General features: G+C 42.9%; 1 protein-coding gene across 1 annotated transcript in view; it reads right to left on the reverse strand.

Annotated features, from left to right (window-relative positions):
- LOC138492881 (period circadian protein homolog 2-like) overlaps positions 1–22,005 on the reverse strand; it is a 344,827-nt gene that overhangs the window by 22,332 nt on the left and 300,490 nt on the right. Inside the window, 1 exon segment of the mRNA XM_069620199.1 lies at positions 15,981–16,164. Coding sequence (XP_069476300.1) covers positions 15,981–16,164 — 184 coding nt within the window.

The raw sequence follows: 22,005 nt of genomic DNA on the forward strand, positions 1-22,005 counted from the left end.
GAGAACAAAGGTGGGAGGGATAGTTTTACGAGGAGTGATTCGCAGGAAGGAATGGATGGCTGGTTGTCGATGATTGAGGCGTAGAAGTGAGACTTGAAGGCGATTGCTATTCCTCCTCCTCTAGAGGGACGGTTCAGTGGGATGAGGGAGTAGTCGGGGGAAGGCTTCATTGGCGATAGGGGTTAAAGTCGTCAGAAAACCAGGTTTCCGTGATAAAGACCAGGTCCGGTTTGTCAGAGGCGAGGAGGTCAAAGATGCTCTGTCTGTTTTTTGCTACAGATCGGGCATTAAAAAGGATGCAATTTACTTTGGTACAGGAGGATGAAGAGGGAGTTGCAGAGGTGGGGGGTGGGAGGGGAGAGGGTGGGAAATGGGAAGCGAGGGGGGGTGGTTGGAGGTCGATGGGTAGAGTAGGCGGGCAGTTGAGTTGGTGGGTTTGGGGGGGAGGGGTTGGACTGGTGTGACGGGTTGATTGGATTTGGGTCGAAGGATTTGAAGTTGGGGTGCGGGGGGTTAGGAGTTTCAGTTGTGGTCGGTGAGAATTTGAGGGAGAGGGGTTTCAGGTAGGGTGAGGCAGGGAGGGAGGGTGGTGATGATCGAGATTGGGAGGATGATGAGGTGGGTCGAGATAGGAGTGGCGATGAGTACTGAGAGTTAGAGGGAGACCAAGTACATTTTCTCTTCAGTGTGTTTGTTGCGGTTGGTGTGTGAGAGGGTAGGGGGGTCAGAGGGGGAAAAGGAAGTGGCTACTGTTCTTGCCAGGGCGAGGCGTGCACTTTTTAGGGAGGGGAAGGAGTGGGGTCAGAGTGGGATGAAGTTGGGAGTCGATGAGGGGAGTAGGGGGTGGATGGTAGTGGAGCTGGGTGTGCTTGGGAGGCTAGGCGGGCCGTTAGTTGGGGGAGCGGGTATGATGATAGTAAGCGGGTGGGAGGAGGGGATGGGAGGAGCAGTGGTTTTAGGATAGTTGGCTCGCCATCGTGCCCCTCTGGCTTGGTGTTTGGATAGGGGATGGGTAGGGGATATGGTGGAGGGCAGGATGGTTTGGGGAAGGGGGGATGGGAGGTAGAGCGGGTGGGAAGGGTGGCGGGCGTGAGGGGGTCATTTTCGGTAGGCCTTGGTGAGTTGGGTGGACTCATGGTTTGGATTAGTTTGAACTGTGTTATAATTGGCATTGGATGATTTCGTTCACGCCTTCCCACTTCAACTATACCACCGGATGTTATTTGTACACACTCTCTATGATTAACTGTACTATCTTTACTGATAACTTGCACTTTCAAAGTTCAACTCTACCACCGGGTGAGATTATTCACAGTTTCTAAATTCAACTATACCACCGGGTGACATTATTCACAGTTTCTATGTTTAACTAAACCACACTGTGATATTATTCACATATTCTTAGTTCAACTATACCGCAAGGTGACATTATTGACAATTTCTAAATTCAACTATACCACAGGGTGAGATAACATCACAGTTTTAAAATTTCCCCATACCATAGAGTGATATTATTCACATTTCAAAGTTCAACTCTACCATAGGGTGAGATTAATCACAGTTTTAAAATTCAACTATAATATAGGGTGAGATTATTCAGTTTCCAAATTCAACTATACTACACGGTGAGAATATTCACAGTTTCTAAATTCAACTATATCACAGGGTTATATTATTTACAGTTTCTAAGTACAACTATACCAGATTATTCACAATTTCTCAATTCAAATGCACTACAGGGTGAGATTATTCACAGTTTCTAAATTTAACTGTATCACAGGGTTATATTATTTACAGTTTCTAAGTACATCTATACCACAGGGTGAGATTATTCACAGTTTCTAAGTTTGACTAAATCACGGTTTCTATTTAGACTTTCATCAGAATGCAACTATTCACAGTTTCGAGTTCAACTATATCACAGTTTCTATTTAGACTTTCAGACTGCAACTATTCACAGTTTCTAAGTTCAACTTTATCACAGTTTCTATTTAGACTTTCATATTGCAACTAGACCACAGACATGCTAATAGGCCGACTTTCTAAATGCAATTAAACCACGGATATGTTATTAGGCAGATTTTCTGAGTGCAACTAAACCACAGATGTGCTATTAGGTGGACTTTCTAAATGTAAATGAATCCACAGATAAGCTATTCGGCACGCTGTCTAAATGCAAATTAAACCACAGATATGCTATTCGGCACACTTTCTAAATGCAGTTAACCCACAGATATGCTATTAGGTGGACTTTCAAATGCAAACTAGACCACAGATATGTTATTAGGCGGACTTTCTAAATGGAACTACACCACAGATATGCTATTAGGAGGACTTCCTAAATGCAACTACACAATAGATATGCTATTAGGCAGATTTTCTAAATGCAACTAAACCACAGATATGTTATTAGGTGGACTTTCAAATGGAACTACACCACAGAGTTTCTAAAAGCAATTAAACCATAGATGTTCTATTAGGCAGACTTTTTAAATGCAATTAAACAACAGATATTCTATTAGGTGGACTTTCTAAATGGAACTACACCACAGAGTTTCTAAATACAACTAAACCACAGATACGGTATTCGGCACACTTTCTAAATGCAATTATACCACAGATAAGTTATTAGTCGGACTTTCTAAATGGAACTACACCACAGATATGCTATTAGGTGGTACTTTCTAAATGCAGTTAAACCACAGATATGCTATTCGGCACACTTTAAACCACAGATATTCTTTTAGGTGGACTTTCTAAATGGAACTACATCACAGAGTTTCTAAATGCAGTTAAACCACAGATATGCTATTAGGTGGTACTTTCTAAATAATTAAACCACAGATATGCTTTTCAGCACACTTTCTAAATGCAATTATATCACAGATAAGCTATTAGGCGGACTTTCTAAATGGAACTACACCACAGATATGCTATTAGGTGGTACTTTCTAAATGCAATTAAACCACAGATATTCTATTAGGTGGACTTTCTAAATGGAACTGCACCACAGAGTTTCTAAATGCAGTTAAACCACAGATATGCTATTAGATGGTACTTTCTAAATGCAATTAAACCACAGATATTCTATTAGGTGGACTTTCTAAATGGAACTACACCACAGAGTTTCTAAATGCAATTAAACTACAGATGTGCTATTAGGTGGACTTTCTAAATGCAGTTAAACCAGAGATGGAAGAGTTTACAACAGTTTAGCTTCCGGGGTTGAGTGGTAGGGTAGTATGGTGCGAAGTAATTGCTTCAGTCCCCGCCCTTGCCACACTTATTTATTGTTGACTTCTTTCTTCTCCTGCGGATACCTGCTGATACTGTCTGGAGCTGCATCTGCAGGTGCTGCCCTTTGCCTTGGGCCCTCAGCCGCAGGGCTGCCGGGCAGAGGGCTGCGCTGGGGATGGTCGGTAATGGCCTGGGTAAGACGGTCGTGGGGCCAATCAGGGCACGGTGGCCGGGTCGGGAGGCGGGGAGTCCAGGAAGTGGGGAGAGCGAGGGCTGTGGGTGGGAAATCGGGGCTGGAGGCAGGCAAATTTGCAAGTGGCAGTGATAAGGGCTGCAAAATATCAAACAAACGGGCAGCAAAACAGAAGTCACTCACCATAGGGGGCTACAGACGAAATGGGGCCTTGGAGAGGGAACGGGACACTGGATACAACACACAAGGCATAGGGGACAATTGGGGCACGGTGGGCGGGTCAGGAGGCGGGAGGAGGGGAGACCAGGAAGCGGGGAGAGCGAGGGCTGTGGGTGGAAAATCGGGGCTGGAGGCAGGCAAATTTGCAATTAGCAGTGCTAAGGGCAGGGGAGTTGCTACGTCTGGAAAAGACCTGGGGCTCAGCTGATGTTGGAACTGTTAGGACTGGGGGCTAGCTAGTCTTTTGGCTGTAGCTCCTGAGATTCTATCCGGGGCTACAACCAAAAGATCAGGGGCTTTAGCCCCCTTCGCCCCCCCCTAGCAACGCCCCTGGCTAAGGGCTGCAAAATATCAAACAAATGGGCAGCAAAACAGAAGTCACTTACCGGAGAGGGCTACAGACGAAAATGGGGGATGAGATTCACAGTTAAAATGGTCCACATTTACTAAATGAAGGCCATCCATCCCATTTGCTGACTGATGTAAGTAGCAAAAAGAACATTCAAGCTAGAGGAATTGCCCTACACATGGTGTGAATTTCATTTTCCAAAAAGCAGCAGTCCAACAAAAAGTCTACTTTTTTCCACTCGGAAAACGCAACTGAAAAGGATTTCACGTGGGCATTGTAACACGCGTGCACAATGTGTTGGGCTTCATGAGAAACGTAGCAGTGATCACATTCTCAGGAAAACCTTATGCCATATTTCACGTCTTTGGAACCTTCAGCCTTATTCTACTTTACCACAACGAGAATCCCCATAAAAACTTCAGATACATGCAAAACGTGGCGTGTGGCTATTCCTAGAGGAAATTTGACCTCACGTTCACAGCACGGCATTGAGCCAAAATAAAAAGTAACACTACTACAAAACAAATATGAACAGTTGAGAAAAAGCGCAACACATTTTCTGTTTCGACACAAAATCATGCTATACTTGGTGCTGTAATTTATTTTTGGGTGCAACCCCAGGACTTCGAGCAGGTAGAGGCCCGCCAAAAACTGCCATTGTGCAAGGGCGCTGCCGAGGCTGTTACTCAGTAATAGGCAGCCCGATGAGATTTCGTCAATGCACGGATTTGGAAGCTCACACTTGTTGAGAATTGCAGGGGAGCCATTATATTGTGAAAAGACGCAGTGTGTGTAATCTGCCTCCTCTTAAGCACAGCAGACTAAATCTCATCCCTGTAAACAGAGGCTTTACAACAGAGTGGTTCCAAGATATTTTACTGTTAGGGTGAATACTGTGACAAATTTAGTTAGCACAAAGCCAAATGTGCATTACGTGTTTAGAAAGATTTCATGCTTGATTGACTATCATACATTTGCCAAATATAATCAGGAACCCACTTTGTGCGATTTGGCCTTCTACCCTTTCTCAAGGGTGATTTACTTACGGAATGAATTGTTTATATACGACTTAGAGTGATTTATTTACAGACAGCAATTTATTTACAAACAGCCAGAGAGATTCACAATATACAGACACATTGCAAGCGTCTCATGTATAGTTTGGGTCAGGCTGCGCACTCTACACCCCTTTGTTAAACTGACTCAACACCCCTCCCCCGCCCCTAACGCCCCCTCAATTTGCCATATCACTTAACGCCTTAACACACAGAGCAACCCTTTTCGACACTTTAACTGAGAGACCCGGCAATGGTATTTGTTGGGGGTCTGTCCTTGGCCCCCCAGGCGTGCCGTGAGCCCACAACCCAACAGAGCTCACACTCACACGTCCGTCAGGTTCGGGCTCCCCGGTCGCTCTCTCGCTTCCGGGAACGCCCCGTTTATTTAAGCCGCACGTGGCGATGTGCAACGTCACGTCGCCGCGTGCGCAGCCCTTACGGGGCAACGCCACAGTATTTTACTGTGAGAATCTTCCGATCACTGTATTGGATGCCTTTCTTTTACACGACTACAATCTTGGACGCATTCAATCACCTCTGCATGTATTACATGTTTGCGTCCACACAACCCAAAAAATAAATGCACCACATTAAACCATGTGCATTACTTATGCAAGCATTGGCAATTCCAACAGTTTGGGCTTTCATGGAGGCATGGGAAAGGCACTTGCCAGGTATTGCGTTGTGCTTTACGAACACACAGTAGTCCAGGTGGGTTCAAACAGCTCTGCTCTATTTCCAAGCTACTCCCATACAGAATCCCAAGATCCTCCAACCTCCCTCTCTTCTCTCCCTTTTCAATCATCACTCCTTCACATTCTACTCTCTCTCTCTCCGTCCCTCTCCCCCCACCCCCCTTCTACTTGTGCGTTCTAGGGCTAGTTAAACATTCTATGTACATATAACACTAGGCACAGCCGGAGTGGCATGAACTGGCCATTGAAGGTAGCAGGTGCTAAATGGTGCGAGTACCTGGGCATCTAATAGCAGTGCCTGTGAAATGCCCAATACTTACACAAGCCAAAACGGTTGGCTTTGCCAATGCGCGTTTTTTACAGGACGTCAGTGAGGGACATGCAGAGTGCTTATAAAACGAGCGGCTGAAGGCAGACCTGGTTTAGATAATTGCATTGCACCAGTAGCGCATTTAGAACTACAAATTAGTCAATAACTCAGAACACTTCTTTGAAAAAACACTGCAAGGCCTGATTAAAGCGAGCTCAGAGTTCCCATTAGGAGGCTATTTGAGTGGGGCTGGAGTGGAACTGGGTGGGAATGACCATGGGGATTAGAATGGCCATGGGCAGGAAATGGGTAGGCAAACAACTACAAATCGTGTGTCTCTCCTCATGTGCCATTTCACCCCCATCTGTAACCTAATGCAAGAGTTTTGACTTATAAGTAGCCCAAAATAAAAAGAAAAAAATATAAGTTGTTTTATTAATCGACAATCAAATTTCCTGGTTAACTTCTCGTTGCCAGGACCAATGCGAATAACTGAGCTGCACGCGTTACCAAAAAGCACTGAAGTGCCCCTCAATCGTTATGCCTAAAACGATTCTGCAGTTATAAGACATTTCCGAGAGACATAGAAAAGCCACATTATTACTGGAAACTCAATGGAGCATGTCCTGTAAAAAAGTTGTCAAAATCTTGACAATACATAATTTGACAGAGGTGAAATACCATCAAGCACACGACCATTTCAATAATAGGCATTTCTAATCCATGTGATATGGCATTTATATATATAATATGTAATGTGTAAGGAGTTTGTTGTATTAAGGAAGTTATGCAATTCTTAATGTGTTCAGTTGATAGAAAAGTTGTTTATACATCTGCACGCTATGTGTATCGAGCTTGGTTAATGAGGCAAAGATATTTGGGAACTGTTTTTAACAAAGAGGCTGCTAGTGTGCTCTCCTCATAAAAGTGATGTTGGAATAAAATGCAACAATACTTCTAGCAGGGCCCCAAGATTTGTTTTGTTTTTACTCCATTGTTTAACATGCATTTGTACGAAATTTTCTTTAACATATTACTGTGTTTTTACGAATATAACGGTTGCATCGAATTTATGATAAAGGTTCTTATACAGAATAAAGCTATTGGATTGAAAACCATTTTACAACAATCAACTCCTGACTTCTAAACCTTTCCTACCAACCTACAACTCTACAACAATCCCTTTTGCCAGGCTTCCTTCCATAGCACACCTCATTAGTAGCAAACTGAGCAGGATATCTTCTCCTGGGACTCCCTTCAAGATACTCATATACCAAGTGCCCTCAACAAAATTTACTTTGAGACATAATGACACAAAGAAAAATATGTCTTGCAATCTGCATTAAAAACCTCTGATTTCACACCTTGCGTATCCCTTGCCTAATTATAACTTCTCTTTTCCATTCATTACAGAGTTTAACTCCCAAGCAAAATCTGAAATTGCAGAGGTTGCTCTATACAAGCGCGCAAAGGGCATCGTCTAGGTGGATTCCTCTGCTGTTGTGCTGTGGCTGCGAACCCCTCACCTGCCCTCTGTCAGTTTCCTGACACTTGCTGGAGGATTTTGGAGGTGTGAGGGTAACGCGGCTCGAACCGAAGGACAAGGAAGGCGTGATGCAGGAGAGAGTGCCGTTGCACTGGTTGGCCCCACTCCCTGCGCTGCCCCAGGAAGTGCTACAAAACACGCACCCAGACACCCTTGCAGCGCTAAGCCCGAGCACGCAAAGGGCATCGTCTAGGTGGATTCCTCTGCTGTTGTGCTGTTTGGCTGCTTGCTGTGGCTTTGCCAGTAATTTAATTTGCTGGCCGCAGGTTGACTAATTCGACCATAAACAAGGCACTACTAAGAGGAGCTGCACGACGGAATGAAGTCAGCTCCCGCTACCTCAGATCTCCAAGCAACGGGACAGAGAACCCGCCTCCAGGTAAGGCAAAGATTTGCATCACTCCCAGAGGTAAATGGGAGCCTGGACCATACACTGAAAACGACAATGCTAAAACAGACCCGCTTACCCTTTTGTACTAAAAAGCGTAAGAGTTTATCTGTGGGAGCAAATTTGGCTAACACGGAAATGGGAAAACATCAATTGCCGTCTTTGGAAAAGGAGGACAATCTGCGGTTGGCTCCAAAGTCTCCTGAGCTACCCATGGCTTGTACAGTCCCTACTGCAGTCGAGACTATCAGCCGACCACTTTTAGCCCCTGGAACACCCAAGCCGTCTGATGTCTATACAGGCCAGGGGAAAGTGGCTGCCCAAATTGTCTGTGAACCAGACGAAACTGCCCTAAGAGACTGGACTGCCCCCTTGAAGGAGTCTGAAATAAGCTCGGGCCAACCCATTATGCCTTTGGGTGAATCTCTTGAGAAAGCTCTGGTTAATCAGAGCCCAGACATTGAGATCGAGAATACTGAGCCAAGAAGTGAAACTGGTGCGAGGGAGGACCTGCATAGTCCGGATCCATTCTCGACCCCCCCTAGTGGAGGACATTATCCCCTTACCAAGAACGATTGTGAATTAGCCGGAAGTTCAAATCTGGCTACACTCGTCCAGTGTAAGAGCATGATTGACTTGCATGACTTCTCAGCAGAGGTGGGGGCTGAAATTAGACCAAGGGAGACCCCAAAGATACACATAAAGGAACTCAGTTGTGCCACAGAACCTCTTAACTGCACCATAAGTGAACCTTTACCACCAGAGGCATTATGGGAACATGGAGGCCAGTGGGATGCGATTGAATTGGGCCAATTGGAAAAAGCCCTACAGGATTCTAATGACCTGGGAGAAAAGTCACAACACACAGACTCCATGGAGGCAGCCGTAGTTATATTCGATATCTTCCAGCCATACAGGGAAGACTATCAAAATCAAGGCTATAAGGACAACGGCAATCAAAAATGCAATCAAATGATGAAAGGGCTATGACTTCAAAACCCCAACGGGAAAAAGGAAGTCTATATTTAAGCTCCCTTAAAGAAATGAATAAAACGCACCCCAGCCCTGTGTGCAGTGCTAAACAAGCCCAGAGACAATCGGGGAGGCCGATTTTACCTGGTGGCCCCAATACCAAAGGAAATCTAGACCTACCGCCTGCTAGCCTGAGCAACTCAAGTCTAGCAAATAAAATTATGCAAGTCATAACCATATTGACGGGAAAAATCGAAAGAGAGAAAAGGAAGAGTTTCTCCCTAATAAACGAGAGAATGGCAGCATTGGACAAAGAACAAGCTGAAGGGAGAACTTTTGAGGTGGAGGATTCTGTCATAATACCAACAAAACATCAGGGGAACCAAACATCAACAAAAATGACTCAAACACCAACCCCTGAAGAAGAAAATCCATTTTTGCCAGGTGATCCACTGAAAGACCTAAACTCAAAAATACCAGCCTATGAGGATCAAACAGCAATGAAAATGACAGAGACACCAACCTCGGAAGATGCTAACCTGCGCCCAGTGTAGTTATTGAATGGACAATCACTGAAGCCTGTAAACTTGGAAGAGAAAAGGATATGGAGCACATTCAAAAAGTGGTCATGGTTTCGCTAAATATCACACTGGCCCCCTTTCTAAAACTCTGTGAGGTGATCAAAGACTCCTTTCAAGAGGTGATTACCACCAACACACAAATAAAAGAGGCAAATGTGCAAATGGATTAGTCTTTGCAGAGTTTAAATATAAGAATAAATAAATAAGCAGAACTAACACAACTCTGGCAAAGTCGCCTTAGTGAATTAGCAAGAAGAGATGCGAACGATAAATCCCTATTGATGGAGGCTGTCCTTGAGGATTGCAAATGGATGAGAAGCCTTCACAAACAGAAAAATTATGGGGATCATCTGGGAATAAACCCCAAAGAAGGAAAAGGCCCAATGAAACTGAAACAGGGCAATGGTACCCACCCCAAACAAATAGAGCTACAGCTTGAGGATGTGATTCTGATCCCTCCTGGGAAAAAGGGGGAGGAAAAACGTGATCCAATCCCTCAGCCGGGCATAGCTCAGCCGGATCAATCCAACTTTGCCATCTTTGCAGGAGGAACCCCTAAGGATCAGGTCCATCAGAAGGGGAAGGAGGTTGTAAAAATAATAAACGAAAAGTGAAAAAAATCAAAGAATGAAGTACTAAAACGTAAAGTAAATGGATCAAGAGCATTCCTGAGGAATTTAAGAACACCGCCCAGAAGAGAAAATATGCAGTGTGCAAAGAAGCCTAGAAGAGAACTGACTGATGTGTGAGTTAGACAGCATAGAGGCTGATGGGGAAAATGATCTCAAAAATACTGCTCCATCAAGAGATGAAAAATGGGAAGAGCTGGAGCAACCAGCGAATCGAAGTGACCTGATTGAGCTTATGGACAAAAATAGAGATGAGGAAGACTGGGAAAGCATCAGTCTATCGGAATGGCAAACTATAGATAACTTGGATACCGCCGATCCGGGCTCAAACCCTAAAGATCGTAAGAGATCCAAACCTCAAAGGGAGACCTTCCCCAAGAACATTGGGATGACAGGGAGAAGACCTGAACCATTAGAAAGAGAACCCGATAGCGATGCTGAAAGAGAGTCCGCCCATTTCAGAACCTTGGAACAAAAAAGGAAAGAGCAGGGCAAAAAAGAGATCAATGCACGAAAGCAACAGGGAAACTCCATACCAAAACAAAAAAATTATACTAGAGAGAAGGACCACACTGAAGACAAGAAAAGGCAAGAGTCGCCTTCACCAACTCCAAGGAAATCTATTCTATTTAAAGGATGCTACCTAAAATTAGAAACCGCAGCTAATAGCCCCAGAAGGGCGGTGTTAAACAGGAGCTATGTGATGGCTCTTTGCAATCAAACCTCGGCCTTACGCACAATATCAACTGACGATATACAAATAGTGGAATTCCCGAGGGAACAGAGGATGGATCAAGTTATATTACATCTGACTTCCAATAAGACCAAGCAGAAATCACTGGCGGCTAGTGACATCCTCAAAAAAAGGGTTTCCGATTACAGGATCTGGACGATGACTTCAAGCAAAATAACCCAAAAACAATAATGAAGGAAAGAAAAGAACTCAAGGAGGTGATTTTAGCAAGAAATAAAGAAAAAGCAACTGAAAAAAGCACACAAAAAACAGATCAGTCCACGAGGATGCCACAGAAAAGGATGAAAAAGAAAAAGAGGGGGAAAAAAATCAAAAAGTAAACCCATCTATAACAAAAAAAAGTGACGAGAAACTGAAAACCCTGAGGTTTACTGTGGACAACTCAGAGAACCCAAAGAGGACGAAAACTAACTTAAATAAAGCAGGAAACCAAGCAAACGACTGGTCATGGATGGCGAGCACCCTTAACTCTAAGAAGAAACAATAGAGTGAGGAGGGCCAGCAGAGACCCGTACACTGTGCCTCATGGAACACCAGAGGATTTAAACATCTAAGCACAGTTGTTTTTTGGCCAAATACGACTTCATTTCCATTCAGGAATCCTGGCTGCGTGAGCCACCAGTGTGTGAGGGCTATGAAGTCTACATTAACCCGGCCAGAAAGGGTCCAACGGGAAGACCATTTGGGGGCCTTATGATATTAAAGAAATTGGATAGCCCTCTAAAAGTGCTAGAACATCACATCCCAAAGCCATACCTGCAAATATTGAAAATAACATTTAAAGCAGAGGAAAAGGAAGAGCCGGCAAGGATGATCCTGATTAACACCTATTGGAGTGAAAAAATGCCTAGGCAGGTGACCTATCTAAAATCGATTATGGATGCCATTGATAAATCTATGACGGAGGAAAAAGACCAGTTGATATTATTAAATGGGGATCTAAACATTAAATTGTTGGACAAAGAGGGTAAAATCAAAGAAACAGAACAACTATTAGGAAAAGAGAAAACATGGATGAAGGAAATGCGAATCCACGATATGAGGATGCTAAATGGCCAGACGAGAGGAGATCTAATGAGTGCCAATACATGGCACAGTGGAAAATCGGGAGCTTGCCTAGACTGTTGTTTTGTAGGGGGGAATACGTTTGCCTAGATAAATTCATTCACAATAGCCAAACAAGCGAATAGCGATCACTGTTTGTTGGCAATAGAACTCGCTTGGGATATAAGATCAACCATAGGCAGTAAAAGAATGATGGAAACGGAGGTGTCGTGGGGAAGAAATCGACTGAGGCTGAAAAACCAGATGATCCCAAAAATGGTACAGGAATACAAGGATGCCAGGTGGTCGAGTATAAATGGTTGTTGGAAGCCTATGTGGTCAAGCACGATTCAACTAAAGTTAAACACATTTAAAAAAAACATGCATATGACGAACTCGTAGTTGGCAGACGAAAACAATATAGAGCGGCAAACATACAAAAACTGGCTGCGCTCAACTCGCTATCTGAGAACACAAAGAGATGCAGAGAAAATGTTAGCCGCAATATCAACAAATAACACAAGTACGTGGGACCTACTTAACAACAGGGACCTTAACCAATCGGCAATAGGTGTTAACCAAGTCTCAGAGGAAAACTGGTTTCAGCATTATACCTCACTCTATGAAGGGAAAACCCAGGAAAAAGTCATAAAGGAGAAGCCTGAAGACATCTCATGGGACCTGGAATTCGACAGAGACGATATACTAATTCTAATTAAAAAACTTAGCACTTCCAGGGCAGCAGGCCCAGACGGTATCTCGAACAAAATGCAGAAAGAAAACTGTGAAGATTGGTCCGACCTAATACACGTACTTTTTCAACAAATTATAAAAGCTAGGCAAATACCAACCACGTGGACTGAGGCTTACATCGTGCCGATTTACAAAAAGGGGGACCTGGGAAACCCCAGAAATTAAAGGCCGATTGCGCTATTAGACTCAATTGGCAAGATTTTTGCGTCCATCCTACTAAGGGACCTAAAAGAATGGGCCTCCCAGGCTAAAATCTTGGACGAAAGACAAACAGCCTTCGTAAGTGGCGTTGGTACCGCCCTCAATCTGTTTTTTGATCAACCTGCTGAAGGCGAAGGCTTTAGAAGGAAAAAAAACAACCTATTTGGCCTTTATTGACCTCGAACAAGCATTCGATGGGATAAATAGAGAGCGCCTGTGGTCATAAATAAGGAACTGGGGGTGCCCAACAGACCTGCTGGAAGCTATCGAAGCCCGATATACCGACACCTCAATCCAGGTCCAAATCACAGCTAATGGAAAGCTATCTAGGAAGATCAAAACTTCCCAGGGAATAAAACAGGGATGTGCGCTAGCCCCTTTCCTCTTTGTCCTATATATGGCAGACATGAAGATCACCCAAGATCAGATCCGTGCCTTGCCTCCGAAGATAAATGGAACCGAGATACCGTGGATGCTGTATGCCAATGACGCGGTATTTGTAGACCAAACGCCAATAGGACTGCAGCGACGGATAGAGGCCTTTAACAAATACTTAAAAGACAATGACATGAAGATCAACGTAAAAAAAATCCATGGTCCTAACCATGAGGTCATGTTGCGGAAGAAAATCAGCAGGGAAAATCCAGACGTGGTCATTGGAAAAGGAAAAATAGGAGGAGGTGGAAACTACAATGTATCTTGGGATAATGATAAATAAAAACTGCAATGAACAGGCGCATTATGCATTGATTCGAGAAAAACTAACGGCCTTGACCAACCAAGGAATAATTTTACATCGTAGGTACGGTAAATTTTCCCTGACACTGATAATAACTTTTTACAAGCAAAAAGTGGTGGCCATAATTACGTATGGAGCGGAGGCACTTCTAGCCCTAAAATGGGAAGTATGGAATCTATCTGAGGCCTATTTTTGGCGAAAGATCTTGCACCTCCCGAACTAACTACCGCTAGAGATCATAAGAACAGAGCTAAGGCTCCAATCCATGGTCTCAATTGCACTATGGAAACCTTTATCCCTCTACAGAAAATGTATCCTCGACAATCAATCTCAGCTGTTTGAAATCCTAGCGCGGATGGGGGTACCAAATGGAGACCCAATTTTCCTCAATTAGAAAAAGAGATGTAAAGCGAGCTTGGAACAGGTGGATGTCTCGGAAGACACCCTGAAGTGTAACCCAGATAAGGCCAAAAGGACTATCCGGGAAAAGGACTGGGAGGAAACACAGGAGGAAACACAGGAGAAAAGACTGAAAATAAACCAGTGCTATAATATCATCTGGGAAATAAAGGCCTAAACAGGCTCCCACCGTACCTGTGGAAATTTCCATCTAACTACTATAGAGATTTCCTGATGCACTGCGGGCTTAACATATGACATTGCAGAGAGGTAAAATGGAGAAGAAGGCTTATTGAAAAATCAACAGCATATTGCAGGTTCTGTAAAAATAAAGACCAACTAGAATCTGTTAGGCAGGTGATGTTAGCCTGCCCGACCTTCGAACCGAAACGACAGGCATACATGGGTAGTTATACTAGTAACATCTCTGAGGAGACGGAAGAGGAATATTGGGAGCGGCTAATGACAGCTCAAAAGGTTGACAGAACTTTAGACGCATTAAATTTGTTGAATCCCTAAATTTGGATCAGGAGGAAGACGGCCCCGAACAGTGAGTTAATTCCAGCAGGCCGGCTGGACTGAGTGAACTGATATCGGCAAAACTTAACCCATTTTGAACAAACATTGGACACGTATCTATCTAATGATGATGAACTTGATAATGGAGGAATTTTAAAGGTTTAAATATGATTAACCAATAAAACAAAAAATAAATAAATAAATAAACAATAACAACTACATTAAGTATGGTAAGGGAACTAATGCCCTGGCCAGGATAGAGAATAGTGCAAAGAAAGAGCATATATTTTGGTTTACAATTTATTATTGCGCTATATTACTGTGGATCTAATGATATGGTAAACCATATGGGGAAAACAGATCTAATTAACATTTAACGAGAAAAAAGGTGTATCACACATTGGCTATTTCATTAGAAAACATATTTTTATTATAGAAAAAAGAGACATCATTCTCATAAATAACTGTTAAAATAATACACAGAATAAGAAAAACCCTAAACCCAGGTTTTTTGACCGGACGATTACGTACAACACATAAATATAAATTGAAAAACAACCATGCCACATTCAAAATTACAAAAATACCACGTTTAACATACAAACATTAGTAAAAAATGTATTTGTTGCATTCTGTATGTGACCCAACATGTTTCTGTCTGTTGACTCCTAAGTGTCTGACATTCATCAGGGCTAGCTCTTCTCAATGTTTTACAACAATCGTTAAACGTTGTCTTTTTGTAATTTTGTATTTCTATAATAAAAATATTTTTTCTAATGAAATAGCCAATGTGTGATACACCTTTTTTCTCGTTAAATGTTAATTCTTAAATGTTAATTAGATCTGTTTTTCCTTATATATTATAAAATATTGTCGTGGTGTCCCCTGACAGTGGAAACAGTAGGTTTATGCAAAAGACCTTTTTGTGGGGTTCTTTGTATTTTGTTTACCTCATGTGTGCTGCCAAACCATATGGGGAGACATTTTACTTCACTACAGTATAGAGCACAATCTGTTAATGAGCAAGGAAAATCCTTGCCTGAATCTTTAATATGTACACAAGAAAAAAAGTAATTGTTTGCATTGACACAAGATTTAGTCACACAATTCACAAAGCATCTCAGTCCTCAAGTCTTCTGAAGACCCTTTCAGCCCCCATCTTGAGACTAATTGAGTAATGGGGAGGGAGAAGTACCGCTGGTGAGATCTCTATGTTTCACAGCTTGGCAAATTGGTGACATAAGTCCATTGCTTTGAGGTCGAAAGAAGGTAAGTGTGCAGAGCCAAGTCTTGTGTTCCATTCCAACCTGGCACTTGCATAGACACAACCATGCAGTTCATAAAATGTTCATCTAAAAAACAATTTGAGTTAACAAGATAGCAAATGACTGTACCTCTTTTGCTTCTGGACACATTGCATCCATTAGACCCCCACATCAAAGACTCTGAGGCTGTCGATCCTCTGCTCCCTGATGACGCAGATTCTATGCCCGAATTTGCAGCCGCCTTCTGAAGTAAGATATCCAGCAAATCATTAGAGCATGCATCACTGATGTGATCTTCCATTGGAAAGTCCACCTGTGGGGTGAAGATATGTGTTTAGTTGCAACATGACCAGTGGCAGGTACTATAATTGTGGCAAAGGCAGTACTTAGACATCACCTGAAAAAAAGCTTTTCCCGTTTATCTTTTTAATATGAATATATGAAATAAAAAGGCAATACAGTCAGACAGACTATCCCGCTGGCATAATTTGTCAAGCACTTCCAATGGCTAAAATGATTCACCTACATTTGTAAATTGTAACAATAAAGTATGAAAAAGCATTACTAATTGCACTCTACATTCACTTTCCTATTTCCAGTATTGTGTACTTGTATTTATGGTTTTGTATGCCACATTACATTTCAAATCTTGTTTTCTGCATCAGCAGTACACAGACACAAATATATATGTTAAAACAAATACATAAACTCCAATGTGCCACTTTTGGTCATTGTTGACTGCAAGTAAAAGAACTGGCTCCATAGCCACTTTCAGCCATGAGACAACTCTCCTCCCTGAACAATGGGAATGGATTGCATACTACATTGTTAAATGTGTGGTGAAAAACATTTAAAACATTAACAATGAATAGATCATGTTTATGAACTCCCATTAAAACATGTTTTGTCTAAGATACATGTGCATGTAAAGCTTAGAGGGAAGAGGCTACATACATTGTAACCTAGCCTGACATGCCTGCAATGACGTTGTTCCACAGGTGAATGCAATTTTGGAAGACATGCTTTGGTGCCCATAAATGGTGTAAAACAACTGTGACACCATGAGAAGGGAAGGGTTTAATTGTCCTTGTCTGAGAAATAAGCCCCCCCCCTACTAGCAGACAAAATTCCAATGCTCAAAACCAAGAAAGAAAACAAGGAAAAGATAAAACTTCAGTCTTGGAATGTGGCAGGTTTGGCAGCAAGATCGAGGACCACAGGTGATGCCTGTTTGTTAAATCCCTCAGCGTGATCTGCTTTCAAGTAATGTGTGTGGCGAATGAGGAACACATCCAGGATTATCAATCATTGCAACAATTAATTATCATTGAAAGGCCCATGTTGAAGACCATGTGGGGGGCTCTCAATATGGGTGGATAATATATTTTTCTAGGAGGCCATGAAGTTGGACTTTGGATCACCGGAACCTACTGGAGGTACTAATCAACTTGTGCAATGTGTATTTAAGACATGACACGATTACATTTACCAGTTTTAAGAACTCTCTCCTGTTAATAGAGGAGCAAATGCATGCCCAGAGGGTCAACCATCTAATTCTTGCAGGGGAACTTAACTGCCAAATCGAAGCCTTCCCCTTGCTTAAAAACATACAAAGGTAGCAAAACGAGGCGTGCAAGGTCCTGGAGTATAGCGGCACAAACACTTATAAATACTACAAGAATGGCAAAAATCGAGCAATATTTCTTAATTATCTGGGCTTACGCTGCAAAATAATCGGAGAGGAATACACTGGCAGCCCCACATTTCGATCATTTCAAGTTGGAGGCTTATGAAAGATTTTAGGGTTGTCCCAATTTAGGGTTGTCCCAATGCTTAACATTGACAAACAACCAGGCTGGTCCTGTTATCGTAAATACAATGAAAATAACTTGGGCCTGAAGGAGGGTGAATAGGGATAAAACTGCAGCCCCAACCAAAATAAGCATTCTTTATGATGATCTGTTCTTCTTGCTGAGTCCTCCCTCTAATTCTGATATATGGCCTATGTCATGCAAAGATGTGCATCACAACATATCTCAGCTTTTCGACCCTTATGTGATGAAAGACATCAGGGCTACAAGGGCAAAAGGAGAATGGTTTAACAAAGAGTGCAGGATAGCCAAAAGAAGGCTTCTAAGAGCACTCAAAGCTGGGAATCGAAAGGATGAGATTGTGCATCTTAGAACATTGTATAAGCAGTGTAAGGGTGCAGGAGGAAAGATCGGACACAACAGTGGCATATAGTTGGCTATAAACCTTTCTAACCAATACAATGGTGGAGAAAATGCCTCACTTTCCCTAAATTCTGGAAGGGGTTCCCTGCCTGAAAGGAAACTAAGGAATACGTCAAGATGTCAAAACAAAATGTTTGTTACCACTGTGTCCCAAAATGCTACTTCTGTCCATAACATTAATAATCTACATCAACTGTGTAGGGTTGGCTTCTTCCAAAGTAAAGAATTCATGATACCTCATGCCAAAAGAACAGCTCTCAATGTCTTGGGTGATCCAAAAGAGAAAATACATGTTCTACCAGGGGAAAGACCCAGGTTTGTAGGGGTTTGTTCCTTTCCCCTGGATTCCGTCTGGTTCTACTTTCCTTTTCTTTGGATCCTAAAGATCCTGTATCTTCTCAGGTAAATGTCACTGCATTTTATATCTTCATGAGGGTGTGAATCTGAGACTATTCATTCTTTAAAATACTGGCTTGGTGTATTTCTCTACCAAGCATGTGTTTTTCATCAAACCAGTCTCCCTTGTCTTCAGGGTCATGAGCCTTCCTATTCTCAAACACTCTTTTGGGTGCGAGTCCCAGACTCACGATGAATGAACATAACAGCTTGGTGTACACGCCTGCCACATATATGTCAAGCTTGTTTCACTCCTTTAGTGCGATTCCTAGACTCACAATGAATTAACATAACAGCTTGGTTCACTCTCCTGCCAAGCATATGTCCAGCTTGGTCGAGTCTCCTGTGAAGCGCTTGTCTCATGGACTCTCTCTTGTATCTCTCAGGGTCTCAGATCCTCTTATTCTTTGGCTTTCATATGGGTGTGGGTCCCAGGCTCACAATGTTCTGTGCAATGGCTTGGTTTACTCTCTTGCCAAGCATGTGCTCCTATCTGTGTCATATCTGCTTTATTCAGGGTCCCAGAACCCCTTTCTCTCTGATTCTTACATGGGTGCGGGTCCCAGACTCACAGTGTGCTATTATAATAGCTTGGTTTACTCTCCCGCCAAACGTATGCTCCCTTCTGCACTCTCTTGACTTGTCCCAGGGTCCCAGACCTTCTCACTCTTATGTCCTTGTTGCGTCCCGGCACCTCCTCGACCTTGAGCACCTTCAGCTTTGACCGTGTACCTGTTCCTCTGGTGTGTGTCTTCTGGTAAGAGGTACTTCCTTACGGGCTTTAGGAGCACTCAGTTGCTTGTTTCGGTCAGCTGGGTCCACACCAATCAGTTTATCGTCAGTTTCTCTTTGGCAGCCACTCTTCCAGTTCTAGCTTCGCGGGACAGAGCATCACTTCTCGGTGGCTTCCAAGGCTTCGGGACGCTCGGAGGATTGTTTGGGCAGCGCACAAAGAAGCTCCTCCTCCTTTGTCTGCTTTCTCATTCCCAATTTCTGCTCCATGCACAGCATCTCCTGCTTCAATTTCTGGTATGCCGGGTTGGCGTCTGTCCATATTCCTCACTCGAGGACTGCTCTCTTCATCTTGCTTTCCCTCTATGTTTTTGTATGTCTGAGGGCCAAACGAATATGGTGAAAGACTAGACTGTTCGGTCCAGTTCTCTGGAGTATTCATCAAACTTCTGTTCCTCTTCTTCATCACAATAGTGATGGTAGAGCTACACAGAAAGCATTTGGTATTTCTAGGATTATTAGTTATCTCTATCATATTAAGTGCTTTAGACTTACGATGACAGATATTAACACTTCCTGGAGAACGTTAGGGAGAACTTGGTTTGGGTAAGGAGTGAGGGTCTAATAAGGTGGTGGGATACCACACTCTCTGAAAGTGGTCATCCATAATCCCATAAGGAGCTTCCACTCCCATGTGATCCTCCCCCGGTGCACCACCCCCTGGGAGACTATTGTACTGTGGACACACTGCCGTGGCCCCATGGGAAAGCTCACCCCCTAGGGGAGAAGGGATGATATCCGAGGATTCGTCACAGCAGACACTAGGTTTGAGTAAGAAAAGGAATTTATAAAACAAATGGAGCCAGCTTATATTTATATATAGGCAAAGGATACAGGAAGATTCAGGCAGTTTGTGACAGCAGGGGAATTGATAAGCCATTCCCCCAAACTACCCCGAATCCAACAATCTGTTTGGTTTACTCATTTCAAGCATATGTACAAGTGTAATCACCCTGTGTCTGAAATGACTACATATATCCTTAAATCTGTGGCTTCATCTGAGCTAAGAGGACAACTATCATTCTTGGAGAGTGAAGTTGAGGCAGCTATAAATGCCCACAAGTCTGGAATAGCCCCTGGCCCAGAATAGATTCTGGGAGAATTGTTTAGAAGCAGACCCAACATATGGATCCCTTTCCTAACCAAAATTGTTCACACTATTGTAGGTCTTGGAATCCCCCAAAGCTGGTGAAGTGCAACCATAATTCCAATATACAAAAAGAGTGATCACTCTGACGGAGCAAGTTATTGACCAATTTCACTAAAATATTCCTTAGCTAAATTGTACGAGAAAGTGCTATTGGGTCGCCCGCACGAGTGGACAGTCAATTCTAACATTTTAGTAGATATACCGGCTGGTTTAAGAAGGGGTTTTCAGCATGTAATCAAGTTTTTAGATTATTTTCATCAATACAAAAATGTATGATTGCACGAGCCCAAACACTATCACTTTGAAGACAGCCTTCCATAGTGTCCCTCGAATGTTACTGTGGAAAGAAATGTTAGACCTGGGTGATGCACCGGCTCTGAAACAGCTGCATACAGGTTCCACAATGGGAATACTGCCATTGTCAGATTTGGCACTAAGAGGACTCATACGTAAACATTTCCAGTGAAACAAGGGCATGGCCAGTTGTGAGTTCTGGGCCCCTTTTTATTTTTTTTTTTTATCATATATGAATTCCCTTGCAAAGAACATATACGACCAGGATGCAGAAACACCATCAATTGGAGAAACTAAAATAGGTATACTTTTATTTGCAGATAATGCAATCTAAATCTCCAAAACACCATCTGGGCTTCAAACATAGTTAGACGTCTTCAGGCATTAATGTGAGGTAAAGGATTACGAATGAACGTTAAATATATATATATATATATGTACTGTTTCAGGAGGAAAAAACACATATCACTATTTCACTCTCCTCTGCCCAATTAGAAAAAGAATCAATCTGCAAATATCTGGGTGCCTGGCAATCTGAAATGGGAATCTGTACTGCCCAGGTGGAGAAGAGTGCTATAATTTTGGCAAAACAAGGAGGGATGGGGGTAACTACGAGATTCTCTAAAAGATATGGTGGTCATGAAACTGTAGCCTTCCTGGACGGTTATCGCTGCCAAGCTATGCCAGCCACCCCAATATAGGGCTGAGATATGGGCCACTCGCCTGCACCCACTAGAAACAGCAGAAAACAAAATCTTAAAGTCCCTGTTATCCCTTACTGTTAGTGAACCAAATGACGCACTAAGAATCGAACTTGGCATTAGACGCATAGGGTTTGAGGCGAGGTTCAAGCACCTTTTATATTGGTACAAATTATGGAGCTCTTCCAGTATAGCATCCTATAGGGAGGGCATGTTACTCCCCAGGGTCGGCATCACTCCCATGGTTTTTACACATCCACGACATGAACCGAGAGCTGGATTTGGTTATATGTGAGATGACTCCAGCAATATTAGTATAACAACTCTGGGGATGATATAGTACCAGTATAATATTTATTCCATCAATAACATCATGGCAAAAAATAATCGCTGACAAGCGGATCTCTACAGTGTTATCTATCAACGAAAAAAAGCCCTAGCCTAGAAAAACATTTGGAGGAGGGGGTAAACTTCCCAGCTACTAATCTCCTTATGAAGATGAGGCTGGAGATACTGCCTTTGGCTGACAATACAGCAAAGTGGGAACTAACATGCAATAGAAATCCCTGCTGCAGGCTTTGCCCCAA

Source organism: Ambystoma mexicanum, chromosome 10 (assembly GCF_040938575.1).
Source record: "Ambystoma mexicanum isolate Mex_15411 chromosome 10, UKY_AmexF1_1, whole genome shotgun sequence".
NCBI classification, from domain to species: Eukaryota; Metazoa; Chordata; class Amphibia; order Caudata; family Ambystomatidae; genus Ambystoma; species Ambystoma mexicanum.